The sequence below is a fragment of the Pholis gunnellus genome (genome assembly GCF_910591455.1).
Source record: "Pholis gunnellus genome assembly, chromosome: 23".
NCBI classification, from domain to species: Eukaryota; Metazoa; Chordata; class Actinopteri; order Perciformes; family Pholidae; genus Pholis; species Pholis gunnellus.
In genome coordinates this window covers 6,487,554-6,499,402 of record NC_136550.1, presented here as the reverse complement: position 1 = coordinate 6,499,402, position 11,849 = coordinate 6,487,554, and the positions used below count along the sequence as shown (strand labels likewise).

The window sequence follows — 11,849 nt, the reverse complement described above, 5'->3', positions numbered from 1 at the left end:
TTGTTTTTTAGTTATTCATGACCTCTGAGCCCTTGACCCCTCCCTGCATTAACCCCCCCATCTCCATTCCTCCTCCCTTGTCTCCTGCTCGCTTTATTATTGACGGATGTCCTGAGCAGGCGTTTTCATCCATGCCTCTGAGCAGCTTTGCAGGATGCATTCAGAAGTGTGTGTGTGTGTGCGTGCGCGCGTGTGTGTAGGGCAGTTCCTGCACATCTGTCGGCTGCATTTTTCCAAGTCGGGGCGGAGTAAAGGTTGTTTTTCACCACCAGGAGAAGGTGTCTCCCATCTAGAACGATCAATTTGGCCTCGCTTCCTTCCTCTTTGGTCCTCATAACACGACGCCTCTGCTCTCAGGCAGCAAGCCAGAAGCTTCCGGACACTGTTGTGGAGCACCTTACTAATGCCCCATTCATCTGAACTGGTCCACTCAGCAATGACACCGATTTTTCTTTACTTCCCATGTTTTAAAAAAACGTTCTTCTCGAGGACTCTTGTCACAAAACACGAGTGCAAATTGTATATGAATAATACAAAAATAAAAGTCCCTTGATAAGATAGAATCTCCATGATGAGGGCACAGCTTGTTGGTCCTCCAGCTTCCTCTCAGACCGCTTCCTCTGTCCTGGAGAGGGGTGATGGGGAGGAAAGCGTTGGTGGGGGAAGACTGATGGCTTAACCCTGGATAGCCAGGCACGTACCGCCTCCCCCCCCCCCCAAGGGTGCTCATATTTATTTTTTCAACGTGGCACAAAAACACACTACGCTTTCCTGCCATTACTTTGCTCAGAGCTATGGGGGTTTACAAAAACTAATAAGGCCACTAAAAATACTTGGAGCCGGGGGCCTGGGCCTGGGCTCTTCCTGCGCTGCTTCCAGTGGACGCGTGGGCCATTGAGGAAAGAGGAAACAAGCAGCCCTGGTTGTACGGGGGCTTCCTGCACGACATTATAAAGAGGTGCCTCCCTTCGGCCTCCCCCTTACAGTGCTGCTCAGAGCCAGTGGAGACGGAGGGTGAGTCCCTGCTCCACGTCTTTGACCGTAGACTCAACACCGAGCCGGGGGTTTGACGTCAGCGCGGTGCACGTTAGCTCTCGTCCCTGCTGGTCGGGGTGAGTTGGAAAATAATTTCTCAGTCTATTTATATTTTTAATGGGCTTGCTTTAACTGCCGTTTTTTTTTTTTTTTGTTAGTGATTCTACTCCTTCAACATTAACATTTAGGTCTGTCAGATGAGGATGTCTTTTGATTTTAATTGATTTTAGTAAAGTTTTGAATTTGAGATTTTTCACAACATTTTAATGTCTTCATGACTTTTTTGTAATATCTACTTCGCTGCATTTTGCAAGGCCCTTGATGTCTGCAGAAATGTGAAAGCTTAAGTATTCATATTAAAGAGTGGATGTTTCTTTTTTTTTTTCTCATGCAGGTACGAGTAGGGAGCTGGTCTCACCTAACAGATGTGTCTGGGACACTCCAGTCTATTTATTTTATCAATTACAAATAGGTAGGTCATTATTGTGCACTCTAATTGAAAAGAAAAATATTCAAAAATATTCAAAAATTCATATGATGTGCATTGGTTGGTTGCTTCATGTATAACGCCTTCTCTACAGACACAGATGAGCACGATGGAAGGATTCCGGGTCAACAGAGTGCAGGAGATGAGGTCTTCGGCCCCGGCGGAGGGATACGTGAAGGAGTTCACGCGCCACTCCAGCGACGTGCTGCTGAACCTGAACGAGCTCCGGCACCGCAACGTCCTGACTGACACCACCCTGGTCGTCGGCAACGTACATCTACGGGCGCACTGTGCTGTGCTCGTGGCCTGCAGGTTGGTGCAAAGGACAATGCATCTGCACAAAATAGTCCCTCTGCGGGAGTCTGCAGGTTTTCTCTACTTTGCTATATTTGTACTTAGGTTTCCTTTTATAAATACAATCCTCTGTGTGTTCTTTTCTCTCTTCTTCTGGTTGACTCATAACTGTTGTCTTCCCTTCGCCTCTTCCTGCTTTCCTCTTGGGACACCCATTGTCTTCTTCTTCCGATCCCTTTCACCATGTCTCCCTCACCTAAAACACTGCAGTTGATCCAAATAAGAACTCAGAAAAAAATGCATATCTGACATTAAATCTTTCTGTCTTTCCCCTCTCTCCTCTCAGTGGGTTCTTCTACTCGCTGTACTCCCGCCGCGTGCTGCTTCAGGGCCGCGGTGGCAGCGGGGAGCAGCTCATGACCGTGTCCCTCCCCAACACCTTGGACCCGTCCATCGTGTCCCTGCTGCTGGACTTCATGTACACCTCGCGCCTCCCGTTGACACCGAGCACCGTCCCCGGGGTGCTCACCGTGGCGGCCTACCTGCAGATGGACCACGTGGCCGACACCTGCCGGGATTTCATGCAGCTGCACTGGTGAGGGAACATCTGGGCCAGGACAGATTAAATCATGTGCAATCTTACATTTCACTTGAGTGGTCGACAACTTCTTTGCTTTTCAGCAGGGAGAACATGAGTGCAAGACATCCTCAACTGGAGCTGGACTCCAGGGTGTCTGTAGCCTCTGTAGCCCCCAGAGGAGGGGACCTGCCCAATCCAGGGCCCCAGAGATTACTCCCAACAGCAGTGGCAACAAGGTGGGCGGATTATGTGTTTTTATCGGGGTTTTGTTTGCAGAATGTCACAAGTGCTGCTGCTGTGGTTTGTGTGTCTTTGTCCTGTTGACAGGCTCAGCTCATTACAGCACTTCCTTGTTTGTTTCTCCTGCAGGGTCCCTGCGGATGTCGGGGGCTCTCTCAAGCCAGGGGCTTTCCCGACCGGCCAGCCCGGGTCAAAGGAGCTGAAAGAGCCCGAGTTGCCCCTCATTGGCACCCCGACTCCGTCTCCAGACAGCCCCGCCCGCTCCAGCTGCCAACCAAACTCTCCAGCAGAATCCAACACCTGCAACAAAAACCTTGTGGTGAGTTCAAAGAAGCAACAAGCCATAAGAGCGTTATCGTCTGTCAGTGGCGGTCTGTGTTACCACAGGGAAGTTGTGTTTTGAATTCAAATTGCACTAGTTGACTGGATTTTGCTTATTTCTCCAGAGCGATGTCAAAGCCACGCCGGACCCAAAGGCATGCAATTGGAAGAAATACAAGTACATCGTCCTCAACCCTCTCTGTGCAGCCGCCACGGTGAAGGAAGAGGAGATGGAGGAGGCACAGAGTCGCGAGTCACCCGTCGCCGACAGGATGGGCTCGACACCCAAAGCAACAGAGGCGTGGTCTGGAGAAGTGCCCGGTCAGATTGATAGGTAAACTGGGAGAATGATAAAACATAAAAGCTCCTGCACGTAGTGTTCTTCACTTGCATTCAGAGATATCTAGTGACGACGTTTCTGTACATTTGCAAACGTTTTTGATGGGATGATAGGAGGAAAAATAATGAAGCATTTGTGAAATAATGAACCTTTCTTCGTCAGACAGGGGCAGGACTCCTGCTACGAGGGTTCTGGCCGAGCCCCTCCCCTCGGGCCACCCCCCTCTGTGGATCCCCCAACAGTGCCTCACGCTCACAAGCAGGGAACAGGTAAAAGCCAAGCGCAGACATTTAACAATTTAAACACATTATGCCTTCAATGTGGTCTTTGTCAAACACTTTCATGTGTGTGTTTCGTCTGCCTCCTCAGTCTCCCCCTGCACCATTTACCCAAGCCTGCACCCCACTGACCCAGGAGCCGCCCAACATGCAATCAAGCGTGAGAACTGCTATGTGCCCTACTGTTACTCTGGCAACCTTCAAGGAACCAAGAGCGTCTCCTCAGGTGAGGCTTCGTTTCATTTTATTTTATGTATTTTTCCCCGTTCTCTTTCTTTCTTTAAAACCGACGCCTTTGCCTCAGCAGGTGACAAGCCGTACCGCTGCAATGTGTGCGGCGCCCAGTTCAACCGACCGGCCAACCTGAAGACTCACTCTCGCATCCACTCCGGGGAGAAGCCGTACCGCTGTGACACCTGTGGCGCGCGGTTCGTTCAGGTGAGGGTCCACTTATGTGTGTGCGTGAGCGCCTGAGGGGAGAGGAAGTGCGTGACACGGGTTTGAGAGGACAGAGTTTCCTCTTTTTCTCAGGTGGAATAAATGAGACATATCGTACCCGACACCAGAGTTTTATTTGAACACATGGAGTCAATCTGTGGTGTCTGAGGGGCTTAAGCTGATTACATTTATGAATATAAATCTCACCCTGTTTGTTTGCTCTGGTCTGGTGTTAGGTTGCTCATCTGCGGGCCCACGTCCTGATCCACACGGGGGAGAAACCGTACCCCTGTCACACCTGTGGCACCCGCTTCCGCCACCTGCAGACCCTGAAGAGCCATCTGCGCATCCACACTGGAGAGAAGCCTTACACTGTGAGTCAGACACACGCCGTCTGTTTGAGCAATGGCGTATATTTCACCAGACACACACACACACACACACACACACACACACACAGCGTGTACGCCGATACACCGCCGCTGTTTCATCCGCTGACCTCTTGCTTTTCAGTGTGAGAAGTGTGACCTGCACTTCCGCCACAAGAGTCAGCTGCGTCTTCACCTGCGGCAAAAACACGGGGCCGTCACCAACACCAAGATCCGCTACAAGGTCCTGACGGAGCCCTACCAGACTATTCTGCAGGCCTGCTGAAGGCCGTCTGACCTTTGACTCCTTCATCAGGATAACATCTGAATCATAACTGCAAGGAAATGTGGAAATCTGGTGAATTATTTTAAATTGTGAGCGCCTGTTGTTTTAGAATGGATTCCATTTGGAGAAAGAGAAATGTACACGTTGTTGGGTGAGCTAATCATGAATCAATAAGGTTCTTTAGAGGTGGCTCTGAGATGGAGATGGTGTTAAAAAAAAGTGTTTTTGAAGGTTTGTGAAGGGATGGAAAGAAGGGAACAAGACATGGAAAGAGAGGACAAATGTGTTGGGATGAGTGGACACTGAATTTTGAAGAAGTGCGAGTATGTGAATGGTTTAAAGGAAAGATAAAGCAGGTTTTACGAAGGAAAGGTGGTGAATGTGGGAGTTTTATTAAAGTAAATTAAATTTAAAAATTAGTTTTAAGGCTGGAAATATTCTTCTTAAATATGTATTGAACTTTTTTCTTAACCTTGAGGCCTGGGGCCTGCACGTTCTTTTAAAAAAGTATACGCAGTAATGTCTGCTTTTATAGTCCCAGCAGGCAAAGGACTTAGTCAGTATAGAAGTTAAACGATATATTGTTTTCTGCCATGAAAGATTTAAATTAAGATGACTGTAAGCAATTGGATAAATAATAATAATATTACAGTTTGTATGTGTATGAGTTCATTTGCTGGACAAAGATGGTTTTGTACAATCTAAATTAAATCATTTTATATGAATTGGAGCTATGGCGTTCAGTGTCTCATTTAATATCCGACGTATGAAGTATTGTGTATGATATATAAACAAATGAAAGACGTATATTGCTAATATGAAAATGCTGCAGACTCCACATATATGTTTCAGCTCTTTTAGCAGTGTTGTAAGCAGAGTGTCTCTGCCACACTCCCCTCCTTCAGCCTGTCTCCTCCCTGAACTTCCTTCCTGTCATTAACACACTCTTTCTACCCATGAATCACGTCTTCTGTTCAGTCAAATCTGTCCCGCCATTTTTTCAGATTTTTTTTTGTTGTTGTCGTTTTTCTTTGGTTGCTTTTGTGGAAACAATGAAGCCGAGGGCACCTGTTTCCTCCAGGTTCCCTAATAGCGGGCACTCACACACACTACCAGCCGTCAACACGTGTGTGACTGTGGAGGATGGGGGGGGGGGGGGGGGGCTGCAGACTCCTGCTGAACTCTCCCACCCTCTGTCATCCCCGCTTCCTGCTCCCTGATGAGTTGTGGCTCGCAGGGCTTATTGTCCCGTGCTCAGCAGACAAACGTTGGAAGTCTGACGGGACTTTCCAACCTTCACCACTCAACTTCACTGAAAAAAAAAAAAAAATGAACATATGATATAGTTTTTTCCCCTCATTTGTGGCCAATGGCAACCTGTCAACACACCAGTTCACGAAAGTCACAACGATTATCAGAGAAGCAGAAGTATTATCAGCTAATTGTGGATAATGATAAAGCCAGATGTTGGCTTGATAAACCTAAAACTATATATCTATCTATACAGCTGTCAGATAAACGTAATGGAGTTAAAGATATAATATTTGGGCCAATAGGAAGTAGAGACAACCTGAAGGCAGGTTGCCTCCCTCTAGTGTCACACATGTGGATCTATTTTACCTCACCCACTCCGCCTTGCCTCTTTAATCTCTGACCACCAGCTGCTGTGGTGTTGTTGTATTTTTGCTCGAAGCTGCTTTTTGTATGACATACTGGACAAAATGAATTATTTACAACAAGTTGAATCTATTGTTTAACTTTTTATTTGAGGGGGACAAACACGTGTATAATGTTATTTTCAGTCTCCCAGTGTGTGTGTCATCATTTTTCTTCTTGTTAATGTGTTTTATGTTTAATTTGTCTCTTATTTTACAGACATTATTTCTTAAATATTCAATAACATTAAAAAAACTAAACAAAGCCGACATTCTTTTCAGTTTCTAGACATTTCAGGGTGAAAAGGAGAACGAGACACACATATGCCATACAACTATTAAACTAAACTTTATACCAAATTAAAGCAAACTTGTTGACATATTAAAGGACTTTAAAGGGTTTTATCCATCAGTTTGTTTTTAATATTTAAGGAGAACTGTACAAGGCATAGTACTAATAAATAAAATGACTAGTAATTACTGGCTGTACACAAGCCTGACTTATTATCCAGGCTTTATGACTAAGATATGCCGACTGTGCGCGCCCCCGTGAGGACTGCGCACGCGTCTCTTGAACTACTCGTTCCTTAGCGGTTAGTGACAGTTGAACTTTCGCCCCGCCGCTCGCGGAGGTGATACAAACCGCTGTCGTTGTGCCGTTTACCATCGTGCACGTGCGGACCATGAGCTGCTCCGGACACAGCTGACGGACCGAGAGTGAGTACCATCGAGCTGGACGGAAGCTTTTATTAGCATGCAAACCAATAAATACAATTTTAATATTAACGTTTTCGGACGTCTTGGACGTTTCAGGTAGTCACGTGTTAATTTCTCATGGTAAACGTCCCCGTAACGTCACTCGCGCGGCTGCAGCGAAGACCTCGTGAGCCTAAGGGTCGAGGAGCAATTTAATACTTACATACTCACATACATAAGCATTAACCAGTGCGCAGGCGCCGTGTGAAGCCCACGTCATTTACGTGAAGACATGATCGGAGAAGGCACGTGTTTTCAATGCGCGTTCCCGTCGATGTACCTGTTCATGTGTAACAAACAGTGAAAGCCAGAACTAGCACGTGCTTTTTTCCTCGTGTGTGTACAAGCCTGATGTCCCAATCAACACATGTTTGTAACTTGGCTTTATGGCAAACTAATTAATCAAACGTTTTTATATGGATGTAGTAGTTTAGCCTTTATGGAAATAGAAACAACTCGGAGAGTTAATAGTATTGGAACTATATTATTAACTCACAATAACAAAAGTTCTGAACACTCTAGCAGCTGGCAGCAGTTCCCCTGTTGTTTTCCCCAAAGAAAATATATATATTTGACTAAATAAAACTTAAAACTTAAACTTAAACTTAAAGAGTCGTGATCAACGTCAGTGGAGGAGCTTCCGTACAGTTGTTTGTGTGTGGAACCTTCTGCATACGAGTATGTACGTAATTCTATCATGTTTTTATCATATTAGCATCATTAGCATGTCCTTTGTATCGGTGGTAAAAAGCACAGCAACATAACTGGGGAAAGCCTGTTTTCGGGACACATATTGCTCCTTTACACGTCTGCAGACCACTGTCATAGTGAAAGTTGATGACGGGGCTTTTATCTTCTTTCACTATCAACTATTTCTTCATAGCTGATCCATGAACACTTCATCACCTCTCACCTAGATCTGGTTCTCAAATAAAGGCCGACTTGTTAACCAGTCTACCAACACTTATATGGCACAACCAGGGAATCTATTGGCTCGGGGGGGGGGGGGGGGGGTTAATCATTACAGCTGTTGACAACCACAGAGAGGACTCCCTCTCCAAAAGGTGAGAGCTGTCATTTGCATTTCCTGAGGCTGATGGTGCTTTCCTTTCCCTCTTCCTCGCTCTTCTTCTTTTTTTTTTACAGCTAGATCTCTCTAAGACATGACCAACGTCCGGCCCAAAGCAGAGGGACAGAGCGATGAAGACGAGGTCCCGGATGGAGGCTGGGGATGGGTGCTGGTCGGCGCCCTGTTCGTCAGCACCAGCCTCGTGTTCGGCCTGATGCGGAGCCTGGGGATCTTCTTCGTGGAGTTCGTCCAGTACTTCGAGGAGAGCGCTCAGGCTATCTCCTGGATCTCGTCCACGGGCCTGGCAGCGCAGCAGTTCTTCAGTATGTTCCAGTATGAGTCGCAGACAATTTATAGAAGGATTCTCACATTTTTAAGCTTTGTTAAAAAATACGGGCTGCAACTCATTAACTCTTTAACAACCCCCAGTGGGTCACTCATTACAAACTCGCAAAATACAGCCAAACATTGTTGGGGACTCCAAAGTTTCCATAAATGCCAAATATGGGAGTTTAGGGGAAATGTGTAGCAATGGAGGTTGTCTGTAGTTATTTGGCTTCAAGCTAAACAGTGTGTGTGTGTGTGTGTGTGTGTTTTTTGCAGGTCCACTGGGTGCAGCACTATGCAATGCATATGATGCCCGGGTGGTAGTGATGACGGGGGGCTGTCTTGCTGGACTCGGCCTCATACTTGCCTCCCAGGCCACCTGTCTCGTTCACCTCTACCTCACCATGGGTTTGATTTCAGGTAACGAAGCCGCGCACAAACATCCAACGTAACTGGTTTAGTTGTTGCTCCTGGATTAAAACCCCTCCTCTGGGCTTCCCTCCCTTCTCCTCTCCTCCAGGTCTGGGCTGGGGTCTGGTCTTCACTCCCATGGTGGCCACAGTCATGGCCAACTTCACTCGCCGACGCGCCCTGGTGCTGGGAGTGGGCTTCTCCAGCATCGGCCTCTCCTCCTTCGCTTTCAACCCGCTCTTCCAGCTGCTGGTGGAGACGTACGCCTGGCGAGGGGCCCTCCTGATTCTGGGGGCCCTCAGCCTCAACATCGTGCCCTGCGGGGCTCTCATCCGCCCACGCCGACGCTCTAAAGCCCCGGCAAAGGTAGGACAAGACGCTACCGTCTTCAAAAAACACAAGGATGGTGGATGACACATGTCAAGTGGAGATGAAGCTCAGCATTTCCTTATTTTCTTCTTCCTCTTCCTCCTCCTCCTCCTCCCAGTTGGATTCAGAGAGCGGGTCGTCCCGCGCTGCTGTGCTGCGCCGAGTCTCGTCCTACCTGGAGCTGTCGCTGCTCTTGGAGAGGCCGTACGTCACCTACACGCTGGCCGTCACTCTCCTCAACGTCGGCTACTTCGTGCCTTACTTCCACCTGGTGGCCCACAGCCGACAAGCCGGCTTCTCGGAGTACCAGGCCGCTTTCGTCATGTCAGCCGCCGGCGCCACAGACATTTTGGGCCGCGTGGCGTCAGGCTGGTTCTCGGACCTGGGCCACTTTCGTTCCATTCACTTGCTGACCGTGTGGACGGCGCTGGCGGGGGTGTTCATCATGTTGCTGCCCGTGAGCTCCTCGGCCGGCTCCTACGCCGCGCTGATGGCGATCAGCCTCTTCTACGGCTTCTGCTCCGGGGCGCTGACCTCGCTGGTCTTCGCGGTGGTGCCGATGATCGTGGGCGTGGAGCGCGTGATGGGGGCCCTCGGGCTGCTGCAGCTCATCGAGAGCGGCGCCGGGCTTTTGGGGACACCTCTGTCAGGTACGAGCACATCTCGGAAGGAGCAGACCGGTTCAGTATTGGTTGCACAGTCCATAACTACAGCATATCTCCCAATGGATGGAGGTCACGTCGCCTTGTTTAATGTTAGTTTAAGGGAGTTAAATCAGTCCATGAAGACACTGAAGCTCAAAATAGTCAATCATTAATTGAGTACCGGGGTTAGCTAGTTTTTCTACTCCCTCTTTTGTTTTTTTAAGTTCTGACATACATTCCCAACCTTAAAACACAGCTACAATTATAGCCAACGGTATCTTAAAAGGTCAGTACACCCAATTAAAAAAAGCTGATGATTTGATATTAATAATATAGGTCTGAGATTTGTTTCTTAATAAATCCAGAATATTATCCTGAACCTTGAAAACCTCGCCAGCATCAGAGGTTTCTTCACAGCAGACATGGTGACTTGTCATAGGAGGCAGAGCACAGGTGACACTAATCATATTAACGAGCAGCAATTAGCATCATTGGTTACACCTGTGTGTGACAAGAGTGAAAAACCCGCCGGCTGTGGAAGAAGTTCAGCTCAGCTTCTCGCCACACTTTACCCCTCTGTCGTGTGAAAACTCAGTTTTATATGCATCCTTTAGTTCTTTGATTTTGTCAATCTCAAGTTTGTGGTTTTCATGCCCTCGTTTGATCTTTTCTCCACGTCTCAAAGGGTTGCTCAAGGACATCACGGGCAACTACATGGCGTCCTTCGTGGTCGCGGGCGGTTTTCTCGTTCTCGGCTCTTTGACCATCGCCACTCTGCCTCACTACTTCTCCTGCAAAGAGCCGCCGCCGCCTCAAAGACGTTCACTTGACGAGAAAGATGAGGGTTTACATCCAGAGTTGGAACAGATGCATAGTTCGCCCTCTGACCCCAATCACAGAGGAGTTAATGAAGTATCCAGTAACCCGCAAGAATGTGTAGGTTAAGGGTCCAAGAGCCTTGTTGACGCTCTTCAGTCCAGCCAGCACAACGAAGACGTCATCGGTTAATCTGCTGCTCCACATGTCGCTGGATGGCTACGTGTTTGCGTTATACCTCAGAGATTCAGAACCAAAGAGGAAAGGAGCTTAAAAAAACTCCGACAGCATAAAGGGGCCGGTGAGTTCCTCACCCTGTTACACATCCTAACCTCAGTTTAAAGTTCAGGACAGCACCTTCTGCCTAAAAGGAAAACGCTGGGCATTTAAATACTTTCTTTTTTTACAATATTGGCTTTACATGCAGGGTAGAATGTTATATGAGATAGGAAATAAGTTTTTATTATTACATGCCATCAAGTTTCTGCTTACTTGACTACAATTAAAAAGCAAATTAAAGTTTTGCACTTACATGATTGATCTTCACTATCCTCATTGGAACAATATTCTTTTAATGAGGCAGAGATGACACAGCATTGTGGACCTTAATGAATTCGCTAATTTGTGCATTTGTATTTATGATTTCAAGAAACTGAATGTCTGAATGTCTTAATGATTAATAGCCCCCCCCCCTCCCAAGTCTGTGAGCAAATGAGTAGCTCCTAAAGAGCTGCAGAAACCAGCAATGTTTCCAGAAACACTATTCCAGCCTCAGGACTTTGACTTTCAATCGGTGTGTTGTGTTGCTGCATGTCGTGTTCCCACAGACGGGAACACTAAGACTTCTTACTAAAGTGTATTTTCAGATAACACATTCATTGTTGGTGTAAGCTCTTTGTACTTTCTGTAAACCATAAAGTGTGTTTGTATGTCAGATATTTGGCTTTGACGCCAGGGACACAGACAGCTGGGTCACTGTGACCTGCTGGAAAAAATCCCAAATGCAAAAGACGCGTGACTTATGAGTAAATGACCACTCTTACACACCCAGGCTGCAACCTGACACTGTTTTGTTTGAAATGAGATATTTTGTACTTGTTTTTGATTAAAAAGCGAAGTATTTTGTTTTAATACG

The 11,849-nt window shown here is 47.2% G+C and overlaps 2 protein-coding genes across 3 annotated transcripts; both read left to right on the top strand.

The window, feature by feature from the left end:
* The first annotated feature begins 995 nt into the window (after positions 1 to 995).
* bcl6b (BCL6B transcription repressor) lies at positions 996 to 5,397 on the top strand. The gene is made up of 12 exons (XM_079184375.1): positions 996 to 1,112; positions 1,430 to 1,507; positions 1,617 to 1,834; positions 2,163 to 2,411; positions 2,498 to 2,632; positions 2,766 to 2,955; positions 3,083 to 3,291; positions 3,460 to 3,566; positions 3,667 to 3,801; positions 3,883 to 4,013; positions 4,250 to 4,387; positions 4,527 to 5,397. Exons 3-12 carry the CDS (start codon positions 1,623 to 1,625, stop codon positions 4,665 to 4,667), a joined length of 1,647 nt encoding a protein of 548 aa, XP_079040501.1. The 5' UTR covers positions 996 to 1,112; positions 1,430 to 1,507; positions 1,617 to 1,622; the 3' UTR covers positions 4,668 to 5,397.
* A 1,543-nt stretch (positions 5,398 to 6,940) lies between these two features.
* slc16a13 (solute carrier family 16 member 13) lies at positions 6,941 to 11,839 on the top strand. Of its 2 annotated transcripts, none has more exons than XM_079184494.1 (6): positions 6,941 to 7,039; positions 8,225 to 8,470; positions 8,751 to 8,894; positions 8,995 to 9,251; positions 9,373 to 9,904; positions 10,584 to 11,839. In XM_079184494.1, exons 2-6 carry the CDS (start codon positions 8,242 to 8,244, stop codon positions 10,841 to 10,843), a joined length of 1,422 nt encoding a protein of 473 aa, XP_079040620.1. In that variant the 5' UTR covers positions 6,941 to 7,039; positions 8,225 to 8,241; the 3' UTR covers positions 10,844 to 11,839. The 2 variants fall into 2 exon arrangements, with proteins under 2 accessions (XP_079040620.1, XP_079040621.1); XM_079184495.1 differs by lacking the exon at positions 6,941 to 7,039 and adding an exon at positions 8,113 to 8,142.
* The last annotated feature ends 10 nt before the right edge of the window (positions 11,840 to 11,849 follow it).